At 40.0% G+C, this 21,718-nt stretch overlaps 1 protein-coding gene across 5 annotated transcripts in view; it reads left to right on the forward strand.

Annotated features, from left to right (window-relative positions):
• LOC5572161 (elongation of very long chain fatty acids protein AAEL008004) overlaps positions 1 to 21,718 on the forward strand; it is a 133,684-nt gene that overhangs the window by 84,830 nt on the left and 27,136 nt on the right. For 4 of the 5 annotated variants that reach the window (XM_021837993.1, XM_021837994.1, XM_021837995.1 and 1 more), the window contains exons 3-4: positions 7,384 to 7,574; positions 17,518 to 17,830. In XM_021837993.1, coding sequence (XP_021693685.1) covers positions 7,384 to 7,574; positions 17,518 to 17,830 — 504 coding nt within the window. The remainder of the gene's footprint in view (positions 1 to 7,383; positions 7,575 to 17,517; positions 17,831 to 21,718) is intronic. The other variant, XM_001660189.2, reaches the window with a different exon arrangement.

The raw sequence follows: 21,718 nt of genomic DNA on the forward strand, positions 1-21,718 counted from the left end.
ATTCCTGGCATTATTGGCTTGGCGGATTCCTTTTTCGTTTTCAAACTGCAATATATAATGCAATAAAGCCACAATGAAACCTTTTATATTATTTGAGAGATTCCCGGCAAAATTCTCGATAGATTTTTTAATATAATTTGAACTTTTAAACGTGTTTTTAGTAGTCCGGGCAAACTTCCATCAAGTAGGTTGTTGAAAATTCCGTGAAATCTCCCATACAAAATGAATATAGTTTTTAGTTATGTTTTCTTCCGCTTTTTCGATTATTCCAAAGGAAACATTTTTTTCTTACACGAACACGTCGCAGCCAATGAAGAATGAAACTGTGATAGATTAAGGGCTGTGAAAGAATTGACCTGTTTTCATGCCAATTCATGACAAACAAACACCTCTTGCTGCGCACAAGAGCGCATTTCAATTTAAAATTCATTGCAATATTTAATTTGACAGCGACCCTAGCTGTACAACATTTATAATGAGTAGAAGTGAATCTGCGTTGCCAAGATGGAGGTGCGAGTAACTAGCTATCAATTGTTTTCCTACATTAATCCATCGAATTTGTAAGTAGTTTAAAGTATTCTTGTCTGTCTCTTAAAATAATCATAATTTTATAGCTTTTTAGGTGATCATATACAAACGCACTTGTCTTTTGTTCTGCTGAAAGAGTAGATGTCTTCAAGCACCTTCCACAATAACAACGCCACTTCATATTTATTTATTTAGATAGATTGCAAGTTTCTAAGAAAATCTCTGACGAAAGCTCTGGTAAGTTTGCCGTTGCAGATTTCTGGCGAAATCCTGCCTCAGTATTTAATCCTAATCAGAATTGGGAGAATTCATAAGATTCCGACTACAGTTGGCAATCGCAGCAAATCACAATTAGCGAATCCAGTGAGAAGATTGACGTGATTTTCGAGAAATTCAAGCCTACAACTACCCACATCCTAATTCTTCTCATGTTTCTAAAATCGAAACTTTTCAAAAACACCTATGTAACAATGAGAGATTCTCCATCTCGCTCTCTTTCGGTAATAACAGTGCAATACTAAAGCTTCCGGAAAGTTTTTCACTATGGATCAAGAGACTTGGTTAGCGTTTCATACAAAAAAAAACGCAAAGGAAGACGTTACTGTGGCTCAGTTTTTGATTACATAAACAAAGAGAGCCTCTCAGTGTTTGATAGGTTCTTTTGATAAGTTATGCTAGAAATACCTGTGTGCTCCGCTAACAAGACTGGGTAAATCCAGTTCTACTGAGCCACTTGGTTATTCAACAGCTCAGCTCAGGCCGCTAGATTTGTTTTGAAATCTTTAGCAGATTTTCACCGAAATCATAGAAGAGATTTCGGGTAAAATTTTATCAGATTTATTATCAAATTCTTGACAAACGTCTGTAGATATTTTTGACGGAACATCTGTTCATGCTCTCCTTGGAATTCTCCTAGATACTTTTGGGAAAACCCTCTGTAGATGTATGGCAATGTTCGTTTCATAAGTGGCGAAATTCTTGGCAGATATCTTGCAAATTTTAGTCGAAATCGTTGACATATTTCCACAGAAATCTTTCGCTTACTTTTGGAGATATCCAGAAGGGGCATTCGTTTCTAAACCTTGGCAATGTACTGACAAAACTTTGGCAGTATTTCGACAAAATCCTTCGCAGATTCTTAACAAATTTCTCGTGGAATCCCCGATAATCTGCAATAATCGAGAACATATTTACTTAGTAAATTTATTCTCAAGAACATATTTCCTTAGTAAATTTATTCTCGATTTTTTATTAGATTTCTTTATCTGCCGAAGATCGTAGAAGAAATCTATTGAGGATATCAATAAAATTCTCCTGAGATCTTCGGCAGATTGGCTACAACATTATCGAAAGATTTAAATTAACTTCTTCCTGAAGATTCGATCTCAGCTCAGCTCGGCTTGGCAGATTTATGACAAAATTTTTCGCAGATGATCTCAGTTCTCCTGAGAAGTGCTTGACAATTGTCTGACGATTTTTTTTCGATAATCATCATTGGAGTATCCTCAATATCCTGGGAAAATACTCTGTATATGTATGGCAGGATTAGTTCCATCCAGGCAGATATTTTGCAATATTTTATGGTAAACTTTAGACGAAATCCTTGACATATTTCCAGCAGCCTTCTGCAGATATCCTTGACTCTCTTTATACTAAACCTTTTCAGAACATCGCCAAAATCCTTTGCAGCTTCATGGCAAAAAATATTCTCAAAATGCTCGAAAAATCCTCTTTATACTTCTGTTGAAATCCATGGTATCCATGAAACTTTGCATCCTTTGCAGATTCTTGGGGTAAGCTTGGGTAGACTTCTTATGAAATAGTGGGAAAAATCTGAAGATATTCTTATCGAAAGTTTAACCTAATTGTGGGAAGATTTCTTGCGATTCCTTTTTTTAGATCCTTGATTGGAAATCTTTGGTAGATCTCGGAGGCTTTAAAAACTAGATCTCGACATATTATCGAAGATCAAAGGTTGAATTCTGACAAAAAAGAGAATATCTCTCACTTGTCGCTCTCTGTAACAATCATGATCCACAACACATTTTAAAAGTCTGTTCATTATCTTTTGCTGTGACTCTGATTTAGTCGGGAGGATAACAGTGCATGATAAAACCCAGCTAACAAGCTCCAAACCTCAGGGCACTATTGCAATAGGATGTTCGGGAATTGTTTATCATGTTAGTAAAATAAAACACCTAGCCCCAATGATAAATGAGCGAAAAAACGGGTTTTATCGTTGCTCTCTCTTTGGGGATCTCCTTCGCTGCTGTTATTTATCAGGCTTGTTACAACTTGCGATACATTGCCGATCATGGACCGATACAGATGCGATGTTTTTCTTCGCTTGCTTTGATCGTGCTTCAAAATCAATTGAGCATGAACTCTGCAATACAGATCAAATATTACTGGAGAGATCTCTTTTTGGCCTCTTTTCAAAATCCTTGGTAGATTCTTCTTATGCAAAACCTACAGTGTACATGTTCCAGATATTTGACGGATTTCTAACTTCTTTGAGATCAATAATCAATAAGAATTTCAACATATTTCCTTATTAGGTTTTAGATATGCTCTAAAGAATTCTTCTAAGATCTGTGGCAGATTTGTTACAACATTATCGTTGGAGTTTTTACTAACTTCTTCCAATATTTTCGAACTATTTTTTTTTTTTTTCAAAGATCCGTGACAGGTTTTTTTTTCAAGGTTCTCTGTGGATTTCTTTCAATAACCTCGACGGATTTCTTCTGCGATCTTTGTCAGATATTTTCTAACATCCTTCATGGTCCCTAGACTTTCGTTGAATTTCTGCTGATATATATATGGAGGATTTCTTTCATGATCTTAGACAAATTTTTACTAACATTCATTCCACGGGTTTTTTTTTTTTTTTTTTTGAAAAGCAACTGTAGATTTCTTTCATAAACTTCGATGGGCCGGAAGATGGTCGCAAATGTGGAAGTTTTTTCCCCATTTGCTTCCGCTTCGGCTATTTGAATGAAAAAATCTCTGAAAACTTGAGCATGTGAATGTTTTTTTTAATGTTTTCAGAAACAAAACAAAAATGGAAGCGATTTCCGCATTCCAAGCGTTCCTCCTCTGTGCGCATTTCACTCATTCGGTTTGTTTACCATCGTTTGCACAAAACTGTGTACAGCCCCCTTTGCACAGAATCTGTGCTGCATGAAGAGAGGCTGATTTTGTGTACTCGGCACTCATTTTTGAGCGTGGCAAGTTTAGCGTGTGGTGGGTTTCTTCAGAAATTTACGACAATTCTTTTCGAAGATTATCAATGGATTTCATTAATGATCCTTGTTAAAGTTTTTCCAAAATCTTTGATAGATTTTTTCCAAGATCCTCTCTAGGTTTCTCCCAAGATTCTCTTCGGAATTCTTCCTCCATCTTTTTCGGTTATTTGACTACTTCGATATGAGTGCAGTTTATGTTTCGAGATCGTCGTCTGATTTCTGAATAGGGAGATGTACTAATATCCATCGTATTAGGCTTTGATCAGTGAGAACCTACAATTTTCCCAGTATTGCAGTGAATTATGATGATAGAACCGATGCCAAACAATTCTTTTCCAAGACCAGGATATTTCAGATTGTGCAATAAGATTTTGATAAATCTTGATCGTTAATTTGAAATAAAGCCATGAAAATATTACTTATCTTTGCCTGTATTCGTCGTATCCGTTATCGTATCGATTACAGTCAATTTTGATTCGTTTCACAACTAACGGCTCACTGTGATATAGTGAGTTGTTGAAAATAAAACACCTACACGTTACAATAACATGTTTTACTACAAATTCTAGATCTACGGACATCTCCCTCTATTACTTCAGCATGACGAAATATATAAATTTCCTTTAAAATTCATTGGGCCATCAAAATACAGGCCAAACACAAGTACAATCCCTTTTGACCGAACAATAATGACAGCTACTCACAGTGCAACGAAAACACCTCAATCAAAAAAACGACGAACATCACGCACACATTGATACGCACAAGTTTTTTTTCTCCGTATAACTTGAAAACTTTGTTTACGTTCTCAATTTTATGCCGTCGTTGAAGGAATCTAATATAATAGCTAATGAGATTTCGCTCGGTACGTCTTCGTCCTACGATTTCGGTGACAAAGTACAAAGTGGATAATTGAACTGAAGTTATTTAACGAAATACAGCAGTGTTAATTCATTTTTGGTGTAAAGAGGGCTTATAAAAACTGCTTTCAAAAAAATACACTTGGAAAATGAATGTATATTAAAGGTAAGTTTGAATATCCGCCGTAGTTGAACAGAAGTTTGATACAACGAATAATAGCGCTTGCGACGAAGTAGATCGAAACCCCATGTGAATTTACGTAGATCATTGGCGTTATTTCACTATCTATTTTGGGATTGCGATAATGCACCAGTATTGTTTCAGGTAGCATCCTTACCATCAATTGAGCACAAATAAACGCAACTGATTTCTTACTATTGCATTCGATTTCTCTGGTTCTACTCTTAAGTAATATTATAGGATCTCTCGTGGTTTTATGACTGGCTTAAAGCCGAAAACTGCTCATCAATTCCACAATGAACCGAAAATTACAATTAGGGCGCTTAGTTCACTGAAAAGGTTGCTCTTTAGTGGCATCTTGTGGATGATTTTAAGCGCATGTCTCCAAAATATATTTGTGCTGCTAAGAGCACAAATTGAAGCCATAAAATCGATCGCAACGATCCACTTCAATAGAATTATGCAAATGTGTACTAAACAAAGCTAAGTATGCTAGATCTAAACGCAATTCATTACCGTAAGCTAATCTGTCACCAGGAAAAACATTCAGCAAACAGCAAAAACTTTCCGTAAGTCACCCTGCGGTCACACTGCGGACAAATTGAATCGCTCGTACGCCTATAAATTATACCTGGATAGCTGTCACAGACAGAGCTTACACCACAAAGAAAATTCGATCGGTAGAAACCCCGTTTCTACGGGGGCACCTACTGCCTTTAATCCACCCATTCACTGCGTAATCGATCGGTCGTTGAATTGCTAAGTGGGTACATGTAGCTACCGGCTTCCAACAGTCAGCTCGTACCCAATAGGTAGTCGCGCTTCCTATTTGCATACAAAGAGGCGCCGCTTGCACTCGAGGTGACCCCTGTCGATTACAACCCCATTTCACCCATACCTAATCGGCCCAATTAGCGCCCTAACTAATCGCCCAAAGTTTGACCCGTAGGGGTGACAATGATCTTTTTTTATGGCACACCATTACTCGATGGCTTTCTCAAATCGACCTAGGTAACTTTCATACGGTTTTGAGAAAATTTGTTGAGTGGAATTCAAACAAATTCCCTTTTAAACATTTTTCGTCGTGTACACCACTTAAATCCATCAATAAATGTATGCAATTAGCTCGCGTTCAAGTATTAGGGATTTTATATTTTTTTCACAAGAAATTAATGACAGAATGATACATAGGTAGGGGGGGTCCGTAGCCTTGAGGTTACGCTTTCGCTTCATAAGCGGAAGGTCATGGATTCAATTCCCAGCCCCTCCAAAAAATAACCCGTCCAGCCACCAGAAGACGCCGCACGGAGGACCGTGTTTAGGAGGGGAACACATCCATCCTCCGTCAGTTTCAGATGGTGACTGAGACAAACTGACCCACTTCGCAGGCAGCTTGCCTCAAACGACTCAGGAACACGGCAAAACGAACCACCGCGAGAGCAATGGACTATGGCTTATGGAAATCGATTGGACCAACAGCAGAGCACTCTCCTACCTGCTCGGTGTGAGAGCAAAAGAGCAGAAGAGAGTGAAAAAGCAGATGTAAATAATATAGATTAGCTAAAAATAGAACTGCATCGGTAAGGAAGATACAGATAAACTGATTCCGGCACAGTAGTGGCCACAAGCACGGAGTGCCTTAAAAAAAAAAAAAAAAAAAAAAAAAAAAAAAAAAAAAAAAAAAAAAAAAAAAAAAAAAAAAAAATGATACATAGTTTCATTCAGTCTTATTTAATTTCGAATGAAGATCAAAGCAAGTTTAGGAAAACATCACATCTGTATCGGTTTATGATCGGCAATGTTTTGCTAGTTGTTCTTCTTCTTGGCATTAACGTCCACAGGGACAGAGCCTGCTTCTCAGCTCAATGCTCTTATGAGCACGTCCACAGTTATTAACTGAGAGCTTTCTTTACCAAAGTTTGCCATTTTCCCATTCGTATATCGTGTGGCAGGTACGATTATACTCTTTGCCCAGGGAAATTTTCATTACGAAAAGATCCTGGACCGACCGGGAATCCAACCCTGACACCTTCAGCATGGCTTTGCTTTGTAGCCGTGGACTCTAACCACTCGGCTAAGGAAGGCCCCTCTTGCTAGTTGTAACAAGCTTAATAAATAACAGCAGCGAACGAGGGTCCCAACAAGAAAGCGATGATAAAACTCATTTATTTCACTTATTTACGATTGGAGTTAGGTGTCAGAGACATTATAAACAATCCCAAAACATCCGATAGCAATACTGTCCTCCAGGTTCTGAGCTTGTTTAAATGGGTTTTTATCAAGCACTGTTATCTCCCGATCTAATCAGAGCTTTATCAGAAAATGATAAACAGCAACTCATGATATGCAGCGGATCATGATTGTCACACAGAGCGATTAGTGAGAGATACTCTCAATTGTCTCAGAATTTGATCCCTGGCTGCAAGTAAGGTTTAGAGTAGAATGTTTGAATCTTGTATTCGGAATACGATGAAACGATAATCTAAGTTTGTTTACTTGTCAGAGATAAATTTCGCAAAATACTTTTTCATAATTTGTACTAATGCTTGTTTTCTCTTTCCCCTCGCAGATCCCCGAGTAGCAGACTGGCCAATGATGTCCTCACCACTGCCCACACTGGCCCTCTGCATATTCTATGCCTACTTTAGCAAATCGCTCGCACCGCGAATCATGGAGAAGCGGAAACCGATGGACCTTAGGAACCTACTCGTGGGCTATAACCTTTTTCAGACGATCTTTAGCACGTGGATATTTTACGAGGTGAGTGATCAACGCGGATTAATTGGAACAAAAAAAAAACGGGCGATAGCGCCCGGTACAAACTGGGCGCTAATTTGCCATGCAAATCTCGGTCGGATCGGATCGAATCGAAACTCTTTGTTTGCGGTATGTAGTAGGTGAGCTTAGCGCTCGACCAGTGTGTGGTCGTGTGACTCTTCCGGGCAAGCCAACAAACGATCTATAGGTAATTAGTTGCACTGCTTTACATCGCAACGAACAAACGGTGGCGATCGTTGGGCTAATTTATGGTCTCGTGTGATAATGTGAAACTGTTTATACGAATTTTGCGTGCTGACAGTGACTACCTGGTATCGATTATATCAGGAAGTGTTTTGTTACTGTTAGACTGTCAGTGATTTGTAATCGAGTAATTTGTAATACTGCCGCTATTTTAAGTTGAGTGATATATGAATTATACTGAAGTTGATCAGCTGAGGTATCCGCTGATAAAATGTTGCGTGAGAATGTAAGGAGAACTATCCTATTGTTGCGAATATCATAAATTTTTGTTTATAAGTTGATTTGGAATTCCGATTTGTGTTAGAATTTTAGGTCAATTTCCGATTAGATTCGAAGCGAACATACCATCTTTACAGGGCTATTGTCCGGCATTCTTGCTACATGTTTTGCCCAGCGTATTCTTCTAGCTTTGGCCATCTTCTGGATACTGGGTTCGCCGTACAGCTGGGCGAGCTCGTGGTTCATCATTCGCCGCCACACACCGTTCTTCTACAAGCCGCCGAAGATCGGCCTAAGCACCCGATGTTGGAAAACTCCAAGAGTTTACGTTTCATGCCCGTAGGGGGGGGGGGTCTACCGGGCTAATGAGCGTTTTGTACATCGTGCATTTGGTGCGGGGGTGAATCTTTCTTGATCGCAGTTTCTTCTGGAGCCCACAGAGTGACGCGGCATCCACAGATGATGCGGGTCGTTTGTGAGGCACTCGTCTCAAACCATTTTACAATTTTCCTTCCGATAGATTCTAGTCGTGTTTGTATTTCTGATCAGATTATTTGCAGATTCTCGTTTAATTGATTTAGATATTCTAAGCAGATTCCTCACAAATTTGTTGGCGGCTTTTATGGCTTTTTATACATAATCATGGGAGATTGTGTGGTGAGTTCTGTTTGATCCTTCGACCTTGACGCTTGCTCCTGGGCAGTGCGTCAAGAAAGCCCGAACAGTTTTTTTTTATTCTTTTTGGGTCGCGCGCTTATTTTTTTTCCTGAGTGCTTTTTTATAGCCGAGCAAACGAGTGAAGCCGAAAGTGGATTGTGGCTGCTCAGTCAAGGATAACGGATCAATTGGTGAGCTCGTTTCATGCTACTATTTCTAATCTATAAAATATGTATGACTGCACATTCGATCGTTACAATGGTGGGATGTAAATATGATTTTTCAACAAACTATGGATGGTTCGTCACTGTGAGTGTCGACACAAACTCTGATTCATGATTTATTTATGTTTAACATTTTTTTTTTCAGAACACCTCTTATATACCTTTATTTTTGTAATTAAAAAAACTTTGAATGGTTCGACACTACAAGTGTAGACTTGCGAAAGGTTCACTTTATTCAACAAACTTTGGATGGTTCGCCACTGTAAGTGTCGGCATAATAATAAGTGTTCTATGATGTCCCAACCAATCGAGTTTTTTGTTTCTTTTCAAATGAGTAAAATATAATAACACATGCTTTCGTCCTGACAGCTGTAGGAATGTTACATTTAGGTATTTGTTCAACAAACTTTGAATGGTTCGTCACCTCAAGTGTCGGCATAATTTTCCTCTACATAGAAATTATATGAACAATTATATTTACGTATAAGCATGTATATATCTCACAAATCATTGTTTATCATGGTCTAATCGCTTATCAAAGTGAATCCTATGACCCAACGATCCTCCCCATTAACAAACATCCCTCCCAGTAACCTTTGTGGAGATGCAGAGGCAAACACGGTCTCCAAAAAGCAAAGGTTACACACTAACATTCCTTCCCCCAATCCCACCTGACTGCAAGGACGTGGCCGGCGCCGTTATTGACCCTGTATAAATAGAGGCACTGAATTATGCACACTGAAGAAGATTATGGCCAATCCCAGCCGAACTTCTAGTTGATTCTTTGTGCATTTTCACTGACTTCGGTCAATCACGGAATAGCAACCATTGATATGTGTAGTCAGTCTAAGCTAAGCTAAGCTAAGCTAATAATCATGGGAGATTGTGTGGCGATCCGTTTGTTGAATCCGTGCAAGGTTTTTGATAGAGTTTGACAGATAATTTTGGGTCCGATCGGGTAAACTTAGATTCTAGGCTCCGTCTGAGTATTTTGGCGACGTATTCAACACTGATCTTCGGTAATTGGGTGCGTCATCTTCCTTCCGTTGCCTTTCGTTCACCACCATTGATGATCAATCAAACACCGAGGAATTTGTCGATATGACGTTACACTTGAACATTCCTGCCCGCCCTGAAATGATTGGGATTTCAGAAAATCCCACTAATCTTCCGGGTAATTCCACGCTTCTTGGCTTCACCTCATACAATGGAAAACATTTCCATTCAACTTATTTCTTGGTTCGATTCTTCTAGCTATTCCCTAACATTACGGATGCCACACTAGTCTTTGGCTCCTCGTTGCTGGATCTAAGTGGGCTCCACTTTTCTACACAACTTCTGTTTTAGAATTGGATTCGGAACGCCTATGCTGCTCGGTTGATATGTTACATTCCAATGATATTGTCCAACTGAACGTCTGGTCAGTAGTCATGGCCTTTACTGTCACTCGCTCGTTAATCGCAAGCTGCTTCACTGGGATCTGTGTAGGTTCAGACCTGGGAGGGAGGCACCGATACTACACACGAAATATAGAACAATGTTTGAACTGCAAGATAATTCCAACTTGCCAACAACAATCAAGGCAGGCTTGGGGAAAATCGCTAGTTTTCTTTTGTATTGTACTTTCGATTTTTCCTGACAAACATGGAAAAAGGGCCACAGTTTTCTATGCACTAAATATTCATTTTTATTGAAAAAAGTAAAACGATGCGGTTTTCAATGCATTATATTCAATCCGATTGAAAGGTGCTCACGTAACATTACTTGCATTGTGTGCATGAATTGATTTTCATTCTATTTTTGTCACTTTTGATGAAATGCGAAAATGTGTTTCAATCAGTTACGCGCTTTTTCCATGTTAGTCCAATGTTTGAGATCTGGGCTCACATTGACAGTTCGTGACAGCGGAATCCCGGCTCACTATGACGTACAGAAATTTTGTATTGGTTTCTCCCTCCCAGGTTCAGACTTGCTTCCTGGACGAAATATTTTGGCTGTCTGCTTTTGTTGAGGATTTAATTGCTTCCAAGAAAACATTTGGGCACCTCGATTCTCTGAAATGAACAAACTGGGTCGGTAACCCTCTCGAACATGTCGCCATGTTACTAGTAACGAATTTGCTCTGTTGCAGTCCTTCATCACATCCGGATTCTACCAGGGTAAGCGTTCTATGGGGAATCTCCGGCCTCTCTGGTGATTGGGTACTACTACACGCTGTGATGGTAGTTTTCAACATTAAATGTGAATGGTTGTCAGCACAGCAGCGTTTTCCATCGCTCGATGTCTTCGCCTGAATGTTGTATATTGGTAGAGAAGGTGTTCTCCATAGATGTTCTGATTCCGGTAGTGGGATTGCCACTCGATAATTTCACGGGAAGGGACTCAAGAACTCTGATTCTTGGCTGTAGGAACTCGATCAGATTCTTGACGGCACCCTGCTCTTTAGTCAAAGAGAATTCTTCCCAACTTCTCCTCGTTTTTGAATCCATGCGAGAGCAAATGATATCCAACAATACTGCCCATAAAAGCATAACTGTCCCATATGGATTTTCGAACAAATACATTTTTTCATCGCAACATTCATGTCTTAACGTATATTTTACTATGCATATAAACATTCACACACTTTGTTTGAAAATATTGTGGAAAAATATGAAGTTGGTGCAGTCCCATATTGAAAAATAAAGGCATAACAGTCTCTATATGAACTTCCAATCCAAATAGCAACTGAAAAACGTGAATTGTGTTCAAGTTTATATTTTTAGCTGACCAAAAGAAGCAAAATGAGTTATGTATTGCTTCGTTAGGATCTCCCAAGCGATTTGATAGTTGGCCTTCATAATTGCCAAAGGGTCCACCGGTGCCCTTGCCTCACCTGCCAAACATCCTTTCTGGTAGTTATGTTTTTCCACATTCGGCAAGTCTACCTTCAAATGAATGAGCAACGTATACAGGTCGCGGAAGCTGCCGATAATCTGCGGCAGCCGTACGTGCTCGATGGTTGGTTGTTGCGTTGTATCCAGGTTCCGGATGGATTTATTTAGTCCAGATGACTCCTCCAATGCTTTCACCTTTTCCAGCAACGCTTCGCGTTGTAATATTTGCTGCTAAACTCCGATCGCTTCTCTGAGTAGCTCTCGTCATCCTTGGTGACATCTTCATGCTCGAACATTTTTGGAGACAAGAAAACTTGGTTGTAGAATTCTACTAAACCTAGCCTTATATTTACCTAAACAAGCAGGAATTTTCACCCTCTCTACAGATACGGCCACAAACAGATTTAAATTGGTTGAAATCGGCTTAAGGTGATACATCCGGAATCCAGAGATAACCGTCACAATCGCTGTCTTGTGCCCTTACTCACGTTTTCAAAGGCACTAAACTGGAGAAATAGTAGGCAAACGTTCCTGATCTTTTTATTTTAAGCTTTCTGCTAGTGCACAATGTCAAAATAAAAAGTGCACCGTTGTTAGAAGTTTCCTTCGCGAGATTTGTGCCATTGAAGTTTTAGTGCAATTTTGGAAGTTGAATTCAAAACTATTTCACCTTAACCGTGCCAACAGTCCAGAGTTTCACAAGATAGGAAAAAATATTGATGTAAAATCTGTGGTGTCCAATTTCGGCTAGGCATGTACCATTCTAACTTTGCGTATATCTATACCGTTGGCGAATTTCTTCAACATTACGAAATTTCTATTAGTATTTTAATAGATGCTTGAGGTCCTCAACAAATTCTTTGTTGGTTTTTGGCTTTTTATACTCTTGGCAAATTGTTCAGCGTATTTCTATGTCGTTTATGGATTCCCTAGGAAATTTTTAATTCAGAAAAAGTCTTATGGTGACATAGATGGATTTATTTGGAGGAATTTATCTGATCTCTAGAAATAACGTGATAGATCCCTCTTTTTAATGTTATTGGGATGCCTTTTTTTTCTTTTTTTTTTCTAAGGCACTCCGTGATCGTGGCCACTACTGTGCCGGATTCTGTTCGTCTGTATCTGCTATACCGATACAGATCTATTTTTAACTAATCTATATATACATCTGCTTTCACTCTCTTCTACTTTTTTACTCTCACACCGAGCAGGTAGGAGAGAGCTCTGCTGTTCAGTCCAATCGATTTCCATAAGCCATAGTCCTTTGCTCTTGCGGTGGTTCATTTCGCCGTGTTCCTAAGTCGTTTGAGGCTAGCTGCCTACGAAGAGGGTCAGTTTGTCTCAGTCACCATCTGATACTGACGGAGAATGGATGTGCTCCCCACGGTCACGGTCCTCCGTGCGGCGTCTTCTGGTGGCTGGACGGGTTTTTTTGTGGAGGGGCTGGGAATTGAATCCATGACCTTCCGCTTATGAAGCGAAAGCGTAACCTCAAGGCTACGGACCCCCCTAACTTGTTATTCTTGTGTAAAATAGGATACGTTTGGGCAATAATGTCTTCAAAAATATCAATTTGTATTTTGCTTTGTATTTTTGTACAGGTTAGACGCGATTATCAGGAGTATCGAAACAAATTTTCACTCCAGATAATCGAATCCCCCGAATAATGGAATCATAAGAAAAAATCAATGAATATAAAACTTATTTTTTATTGTTTTATTTGTCGGAATTGAATAAATATTTCTGTTATAGTTAATACTTAACCTGCAATATCAGCTATGTTAACTTTATGTGTTTTGTTATAGTTTATGGAATGTATTGAATATCGAATAAACATTGATTTCTATTTTTTCATTAGTTTAGCACAAGCACAAGCGACTAAACAAATTACAGTTACTCAAACAGGCTCATTAGCACTACATAAAAGATGAAGGCAGCTCCGTCATGGCGCTTACGCTGACTAGGTACTATTGTGACGTGTTCAACTGAACGCGTTTGGAGGGTAAAAGCGAAAATATTTCATTGTTTTTGGCAATTTTTAGCGACATCCATCATGATTTCTGTGCAAATATCCAATAAGCACTGAACAAAGTTCTACTGAAATCTTTCATAGATTCTAATGAAAATGCTTTGATAAATTCTTCATTCTCGGTAAATCCTTTATTATTTCCAGGCAAAAAATCCGGATAACTCCTCAAATATTTAAAGGACCAATATGCGAAAATTTTCGTGTACTTACCTGCATGATTTGTAAGAGAATCCTTCGAAGTTTTTATTTAACCGATCACGACTTGCAAATTGCTGGTGAAATCGCGTTGGAATAGGTTAAGTAATCTAACGACCATTTCGAAGCAGAAGGTCAAGAGTCCAAGCTCTAAACCTGGTATATTCCTTAGCAGATATCGAGCATAAACCGAAAAAGATTTTCTAGGAATATTCCTAGATATTTGTTGCGATCTTACACCTTGGCATATCTAGCAAAATCCATACTTAATTTTCCACAGATTTGGAATAGGATCTTTACTGGATTTTGTGACATTTGTTTATCAAATTTCTTGTCAAAACTGGCGAATGTCTTGTATTTTTTTTTGCGAGCTGCTGGGCAAACCTTTGATAGATTCCTTGGTGAACCCTTTAAAGTTTCTGAGAAAATCTGTAGTGAATTTTTCTGTATATTTTTCCTAAGTTTTTTAGCAGAACTTTGTACTATCTTCTGATGTATTTCACCTGGTATTTGTGTTCAAAAATTGAAAAAGAACAAATTTGGCGAGGCATAATTCAGGGATGGTACACAAATTATGTCAAGCAAAATTCAAAACTTTACGACCCCTCCCCCTCCCCTTTGTTACGCTTTTTGTATGAGTAGTAAGGCCTGTCAAGCTTGGCTTGACCCCCTCCCTCCTTGGAGCGTGACATGAACCCATTATGGGCGTTCCCGTTTTTTTAATTAGGAGGGAACCAGTCGTAATCGTTTTGCAGTTTTAAAGACCAGTTTTTACTCTCAAAAACAGAGGATTTATTAGTAACCTATCATAGCACTGCACTTGCTATCTGGAGTTTAGTGAAATGATTTTCATAAAGGCTTCTTGAAATTTGAATGAAAGAAATAGTTTCAGATGTTCGATTATTGTTGATGATTGGATGATGAATTTCTCAAAGAAAAAAAAAAATACTCAGGATAATCGAGCCTGAAATTCCGGATAATCGTGTCGTCGGATAATCGAGCCTGACCTGTAATGTATTAATGCATTTGACAGGGCTAGTAACGAGTTACTTTTTAGCGACTTGGTCACTAATTTTGACCTGTTCACTAAAAGTAAATAAACTTTGTTTTTCATAAAAACGGTTACAAAAGTAACTTTCCAAACTAGTAACGTTTTATAGAAATTAATTTTTCATAAAATATTTTTTTTTTGGTCTTAAAAACAAATAATCAAAGAAAGAGGTGAACTGTCTGAATAATTCAGATGAAAATTAAACACAAGTAAAATTGTTTGGCCTGCATTTTTTGGCAGAGATATTTGAACTAAGTTTACCTAAAATCCAGCACGTATTTTTGAGAGATTTGCTGAACGAATTGCTAGCAGAAGTTCTAGGGTAATTTCCTCATTTTTTTTTTTTTTATTTATGTGTTTTTTTTTACTGACGCAAGTTCAACACTCAACAGAAGTTCTAGAGCAACATTCGGCAGAGAGTCAGAACGAATCTTTGATCTATTTTTTGATAAATCTTATCATGATCAACGAATTTTTGAGTATTCTACCAAAACTGATTCCAATTAAACTATTCCAGGAGTTTGTCTGGAAACGTCAAAATATTCCCAAAAACATCTTTCGCGCACCTCTAAGACATCTGAAAAATTCAAATTCTTTAAGAGAGTTCTCCAGAAGATCTTTTTTTCCGGGATTCAAGAATTAGATATTTCCAAAAGTATTCTACCGCATGAGATCTATTTTGGCTTCTCCAAAAATTTTAGCCGATTCCCAGCTCATATTCGGCCCGTAGAAAAATAACGAGGGAATATCTTTTAGGCATCTTTTTTTGTGATTTGGTGACCTGATTTCTAAGAAAGAGCCATTCAGAACAATGAAGTCTTATCTTGTACAGATAACCGTTAAGAAACATTTCAAATCATTGTAGTTTACATCATTTCAAATTGCATATGATATGCTGATTGGTTTTATCCATGTTCGAAGCAATGTATATTTTGGATTCTAGGCATATTTTTTAAAACAAGTTTGTGTTTTAAAGTCACTTTTAGGTCACTATTTTGAACATTTTGGTCACTAGAGTCATTATTTTACTGTCTGACCGCTACCAGCTCAGATTTGAGTATTCTTGAAGATATAATATATAGATTTATTTGAATTGAATTTAAGTAATCACAAAATCTTGCGAAATTTACGTAGCTCCGATGGAATTACATATCGTAAAAGCTAAACAAAACCAATTAGATTTTAAATAGTTGCTTGGGAGAGTAAGTGCTAAAAAGTCCAAGGATAAATTTTCTTGTGACTGGTTAGAGAACTATAAAAATGTCGATTTCAAATATGTATTTTTGGATTTTGATTCGAGAATTATAAAAACCACTTATTTTGGTGTCAATGAGCAGATGGAGAGTGAGTGAACGAGACGCCCTTGGCTGGGATTGAATCCAATGGAGTCCAGAATAGTTTTGAGATGATCATTTATACTTTGTTGGGGCAAAACAAAATTGCAGTCGTCAGTGTGTGCTTCATTGGAAAATGCTAGACCCGCTGTCAAGGACATGCAAAAAATTGGCCAAGTAGCAGCTGATGGTAATCGAATCACCATTGGGAATAACCGGATCAACACAGGAAATACCAATAAACCAGCTAAAGAAGTTCAACAGGCCCAAACAGTAGATGAAGACCCCTTTTGATAACGTTCGCGGCTAAAGAGCAAAGCGTTGCTGAATGTGTTCTGTGCATACAGTCAGTGTTGTGAACAACTCAAATTCTCACAACTCACGCTTGAGATTTTTCATGCGTGAGTTGTCAATCATGCAACTCAGTAGTCAAAAAATCATGGATGAGTTGGCTCACCTTTTTAACTCATTGTCTCGTATTTCCACAGTTTACTCACACACGGCAATAATTTCTTGTTAGTCTGGTAAAATTATGTTGATCCTTTCTAATGTAAACAACAATATTCGGGTTTCATGAGTTTTTGCCGGCTTTTGCGACTGAATCATTTTTTACGGTTTGAGTTGATTGAGTTGATTTTGCGTCAAAATCTCAAGCGTGAGATTTGCGAAGCAGATCTCTAATGAGTTTGCTCTCACGGGAGATCGTATTGATTGAGATTTTGAGTGTGAGCACTGCATACAGTATTATCCATCATAAGTGTTACATTACAAACATGGCAAAAGACAAAGAAAGTTCTCAGCTAATAACTTGCTTTTAGAAGCTGAGGAGCTGGCTCTGTTCCAGTTGGGATGTAATGCCAAGAAGAAGAAGCAATCAAAGTTTTTTCGTGTAGTATTGATTTGACATTTAACATCATCTGGAATATCTTGTTTTAAAGATCAAGCGCGCATTCCTAACAAGATCGCAAAACGAGATCTGCCTCATATACATAGTTGCAAACAAAAACAAGGTTTCTCGCTTGTGAACAAATCTTTCGTTGTCCATTGCCATATCACTAATCCTCGCCTTTTTGTGTTTTGCTCTTTTTTCTTTACAGTATTTACAGAGTGGATGGTGGGGCCACTATAGCTTTAGATGTCAACCAGTAGACTATTCGGATAATCCCCTTGCCTTACGGGTAAGTTCCGGAAATCGCAAACATCCTGTGTCAAAGCTGACCCCTATTTCCGCTCTTCGTTTCTTACAGATGGCGCGGACGTGCTGGTGGTACTACATCTCCAAGTTCACCGAATTCTTCGACACGTTGTTCTTCTTGCTGCGAAAGAAGAACCAGCACGTGTCGACCCTGCACGTTATCCACCACGGATGCATGCCGTTCTCGGTGTGGATGGGCATGAAATTCGCCCCCGGTAAGTTTCCCGCACTTTCAAACGTTCATCAACATCGGGACACAGACAGGTGAACTTGACGCGAGCTTGAGCGTCCGTGCAATCAGGCCAGTAGGTTTCGGAACAATTCTCACCACGCCTCGCACATGGTGTATCGTTCGGCATGATCTTTCAATGGCCGGCCATTTATTGGCAAGCGTGTGCACCCGCCAGGAATTGTGTAATCCTGCGAGAGTTGCTGCTGCTGCAGCAAATAAACAGCGCACTACCAATCAGCATGGACGAACAACAACCGAAGAGCACTAGCTCGGAGTAGAGCGTCCGTCGTCACCATCGACGTATTTGTTTCATGTAAATAAATACCGACGTTTATTATTTGCATTCATTACGTACTCGTATTGTACGCGCAGGTTGAAGAGCAGGGTGCGTTATAAGGCATTCGAGAATTATTCACAAACCTGTGCGACGAGATGATTGCCTTAATTCAAGAAAAATATCCTCAATTATTACTCGATTAATGTTACACACCATTCAGACTATCGTCATCCGGTTCGCCGCCAAGCTACCTTACAAACTCTACCGTTCCACGTGCAGCATACGAACGAACCATCCAAATTCAAATCTCGGATGTTGCGTTTCCTCAATTTCTCTCACCTTGAGCGGGAATGGATGTGTTAGTGTGTGTTACAAAACTGCCACCTCAAATCGTGTCAAGTTCAGCCGTGCGCGCAATGATCGCGGCACGGAGTTGCTGCCCCTACCCAACACATCCCAACCGTCCGTTTGCCAGCCTAGCATAGTCCCAAAGAGGCCCCCGGTGGTGGTTCCACCCATGCGCACATCTCACGCCGCTTGAAGTTGATTTATTTCGCTGTTAATCGCTCCGTCCGGCACCTGTTACTGGGTCATACCCCAATGGGGGGCCAAGCCTCCCCCCGCCAGTGCATCTAACTCCGTCCGGCAAGGAAATGCACCGCTGCCCTTTCGGGCCGAAGTCGTCGTGTCTAGCATTCATGGAATTCTCTGCACGGTCCGTTTTCGGTCATTTGTGCACCGCGTGCGCACACTATTTTCGGCTGGACCGGTTTCGGCTGTTTATTTATGTCATAATAGCCTGTCCGTAATCAACAGAGGCATTTCGATGCAGTGCGGGTTTGCTTCGGCCACTTCAAGCCAGTAGGGCAAGACACACACTTCCGTGCATAAGTTTGGTGTCACCTTTTAAAGAACATACGAAAGTGGCTTTGTGACTACTCGTCTGATTGATACTCTGTATAGTTTATTCGTAAGACAATGAGCTAATCGTAGATGTTTTTTCAAATACTTTTCATCAATTTACTAATGTTTTACTTGCTAATGAGCCATAGAAAGTTTCAATTGAGCATGTGTGTTTCTAGAGAGTGACCCCAAACTTTGGCACGACAGTGTACATGTGCTGCACGAACACAAGACAGTTTTTTGCGTTCACCGACTGGCTGCGGATTGTGTGGATGGGTGTAAATTTACATGACCTTTCCCAGGACGGGGGTCTGCGATGGATTTCGTTCTTCACGCGATTGATGGTGTGCTGGTGGTGATGGCTACACTTGGTACTCGGTAAAGAGAGGAGGAATATATGAAAGTAAAAGTGTGACATCCGTCTTCTTAAGACTTAAGTAATGACAATTACTGGATATACCTACACAGAGAGAGAAAGAGTAATGTTGAAGGTCGTTTATGGAATGCTGGTCCCTGTAAGCGCTGATTTGGGGCGATACTGATGGAACCGGTGTGGGATTGGCAATGAGAACGAAAGTAAAAGTTGTTTTTTTTTTGGAAGAATCCCAATGATCTGATTATGACGCAAGATGATGAAAAGCTTGCCATGGGGGTAGCTTGTGCTTCAGTTGATTTTACCTACATCTCGAAAGTCATGTTTATTGCCACATTTGGGAAAAAATAATCTTCAATAATCAAATCACGTTACACTCAAGGATCTTTTCAGATCGGAAATTATTTTGATTTCCTAGGACATAGAGAAGCGCCGATACGTAGATGTTTTTCTTTATAAGGGGGGAATCTGCAATCAGACCCCTGAGAAGGTAACTCAAGGTGTGTGGAATACCACAGAACCCACTAATACCAGTCCATGCACTGTAAGTGAGCAATTCTTGCTGAATTGCCCAAGTGATGTACAGAATGCACAGACCTTACCCTTAGCTTCTTTTCCCCCGGAACCACTTTTTGGTGTTTCTTCGGGGAGGGGCTAATGCATATAGCACTTAACACATATAGCAGAAATAGCCTAGGCAAACTGCTTCTTCTAGCCGACTTAAACAATGCTACAGGGAACCAGCCTCGGCAAGGCTAACTCTCTGATCGGCGCGCCAAAAGCTCTGCAATTTCAGCATAATATAAGTGACAACCGTAGTTACTGCATTCCAGCACTCGGCATCCGCATTTGGTATTAGCTGATAGGTTCATCTACCTTTCTGCTGCCAACCTCTGAGCATTATCTCTCTACACGTGTTGCAGATTCCTCTAGTACCCCTTTGGTTGGAGCATTGAACAGGAAGCTTGATGATGAGCCCGACGGGCGTCATCCCGAATATGATGCACACGGCCTCTTCAGAAACCGTTCGTTTGCTACTCTTACTACACATGATCCAGCCGCTTTAGGTTTGTGTTCGGTCTAAGCGCTTTTGACCAGAATGGTCCTGCTTAGTATGGATATAACCACGCCTGCCAGAAGCTTGCGTTTGCTAATAATTACAACAGAGCTCGAAAGTGCCGCTATAGCCGTAGATATCCTTTAACAGGCATATCCAACGTGGCTAGCGAAGCGGAGCTTGTCATCTATCATTACCCCAAGATCCAGGATCCAGGATCTTTTCGTAATGGAAATTTCCTTGGCTTCCCTGGGCATAGAGTATAATCGTACCTGCCACACGATATACGAATGCGAAAATGGCAACTTTGGTGAAGAAAGCTCTCAGTTAATAACTGTGGAAGTGCTCATAAGATCACTAAGCTGAGAAGCAGGCTCTGTCCCAGTGGGAACGTTAATGCCAAGAAGAAGAAGCTTACACAACCCCATTGGTACCTTGAGGCGATGAAGTGTGTGGGCTATCGCTACCCAGCTTGCGCTTTTGAACGCATTCTTCACATCCAGAGTGACTACCGCGTAGTAACGGATACCGTTCCTTTTATGCTCGATTGCCACCTGAGCTGTTTCAACGACCGACTGCATAGCGTCCAGAGTAGATTTACCTTTCCTGAATCCAAACTGGTTGTTGGACAGGCAGTCCGCACCTTCCGTATACGGTACTAGCCTGTTGAGGATCAACCTCTTCGACAACTTGCCCGTCGTATCTAGTAGACAGATAGGTCTATACGCCGACGGGTCACCTGGTGGTTGCCCGCCTTTGATAGTAGCACCAATTTCTGTCGCTTCCATACATCCGGGAAGATTCCTTCATCAATGCAACGTTGCATCGCTGTTTTGAACATGTTCAGATTCGCATTCACAGCCGCTTTTAAGAAAACATGCGGGATACCATCGGGTCTCGTTGCCTTATTTGACGTGAATGATTTCACGACCTCTGCCAGCTCTTCGTTAGTAACCCTCGCAACTTCTTCTCCTCCATCTGCGCCTGGAGCCATGGAATTTTGTGGTGATGCGGGAAGAGAACTCGATAATGTCTCGCAACAGCTCGGGTGACTTCTCTTGGGGTCCTATGGCACTCTGTAGGAGTCACCCCACGGACTCGAGTTAGCACTCTTTTTTTTTTCATGCAACTAGGAGTTTAAAAATCTTCATAGACTGGCCTGTATATGTTCATGCTCATGCCAGTGTAATTTTTGGCGCGGTGTGGGATCCACAAAGTGCTTTCCCCACTAAAAACACTCTCCTAGGTTTAGTACCATAAC

Source organism: Aedes aegypti, chromosome 1, assembly GCF_002204515.2.
Source record: "Aedes aegypti strain LVP_AGWG chromosome 1, AaegL5.0 Primary Assembly, whole genome shotgun sequence".
Classification (NCBI taxonomy): Eukaryota; Metazoa; Arthropoda; class Insecta; order Diptera; family Culicidae; genus Aedes; species Aedes aegypti.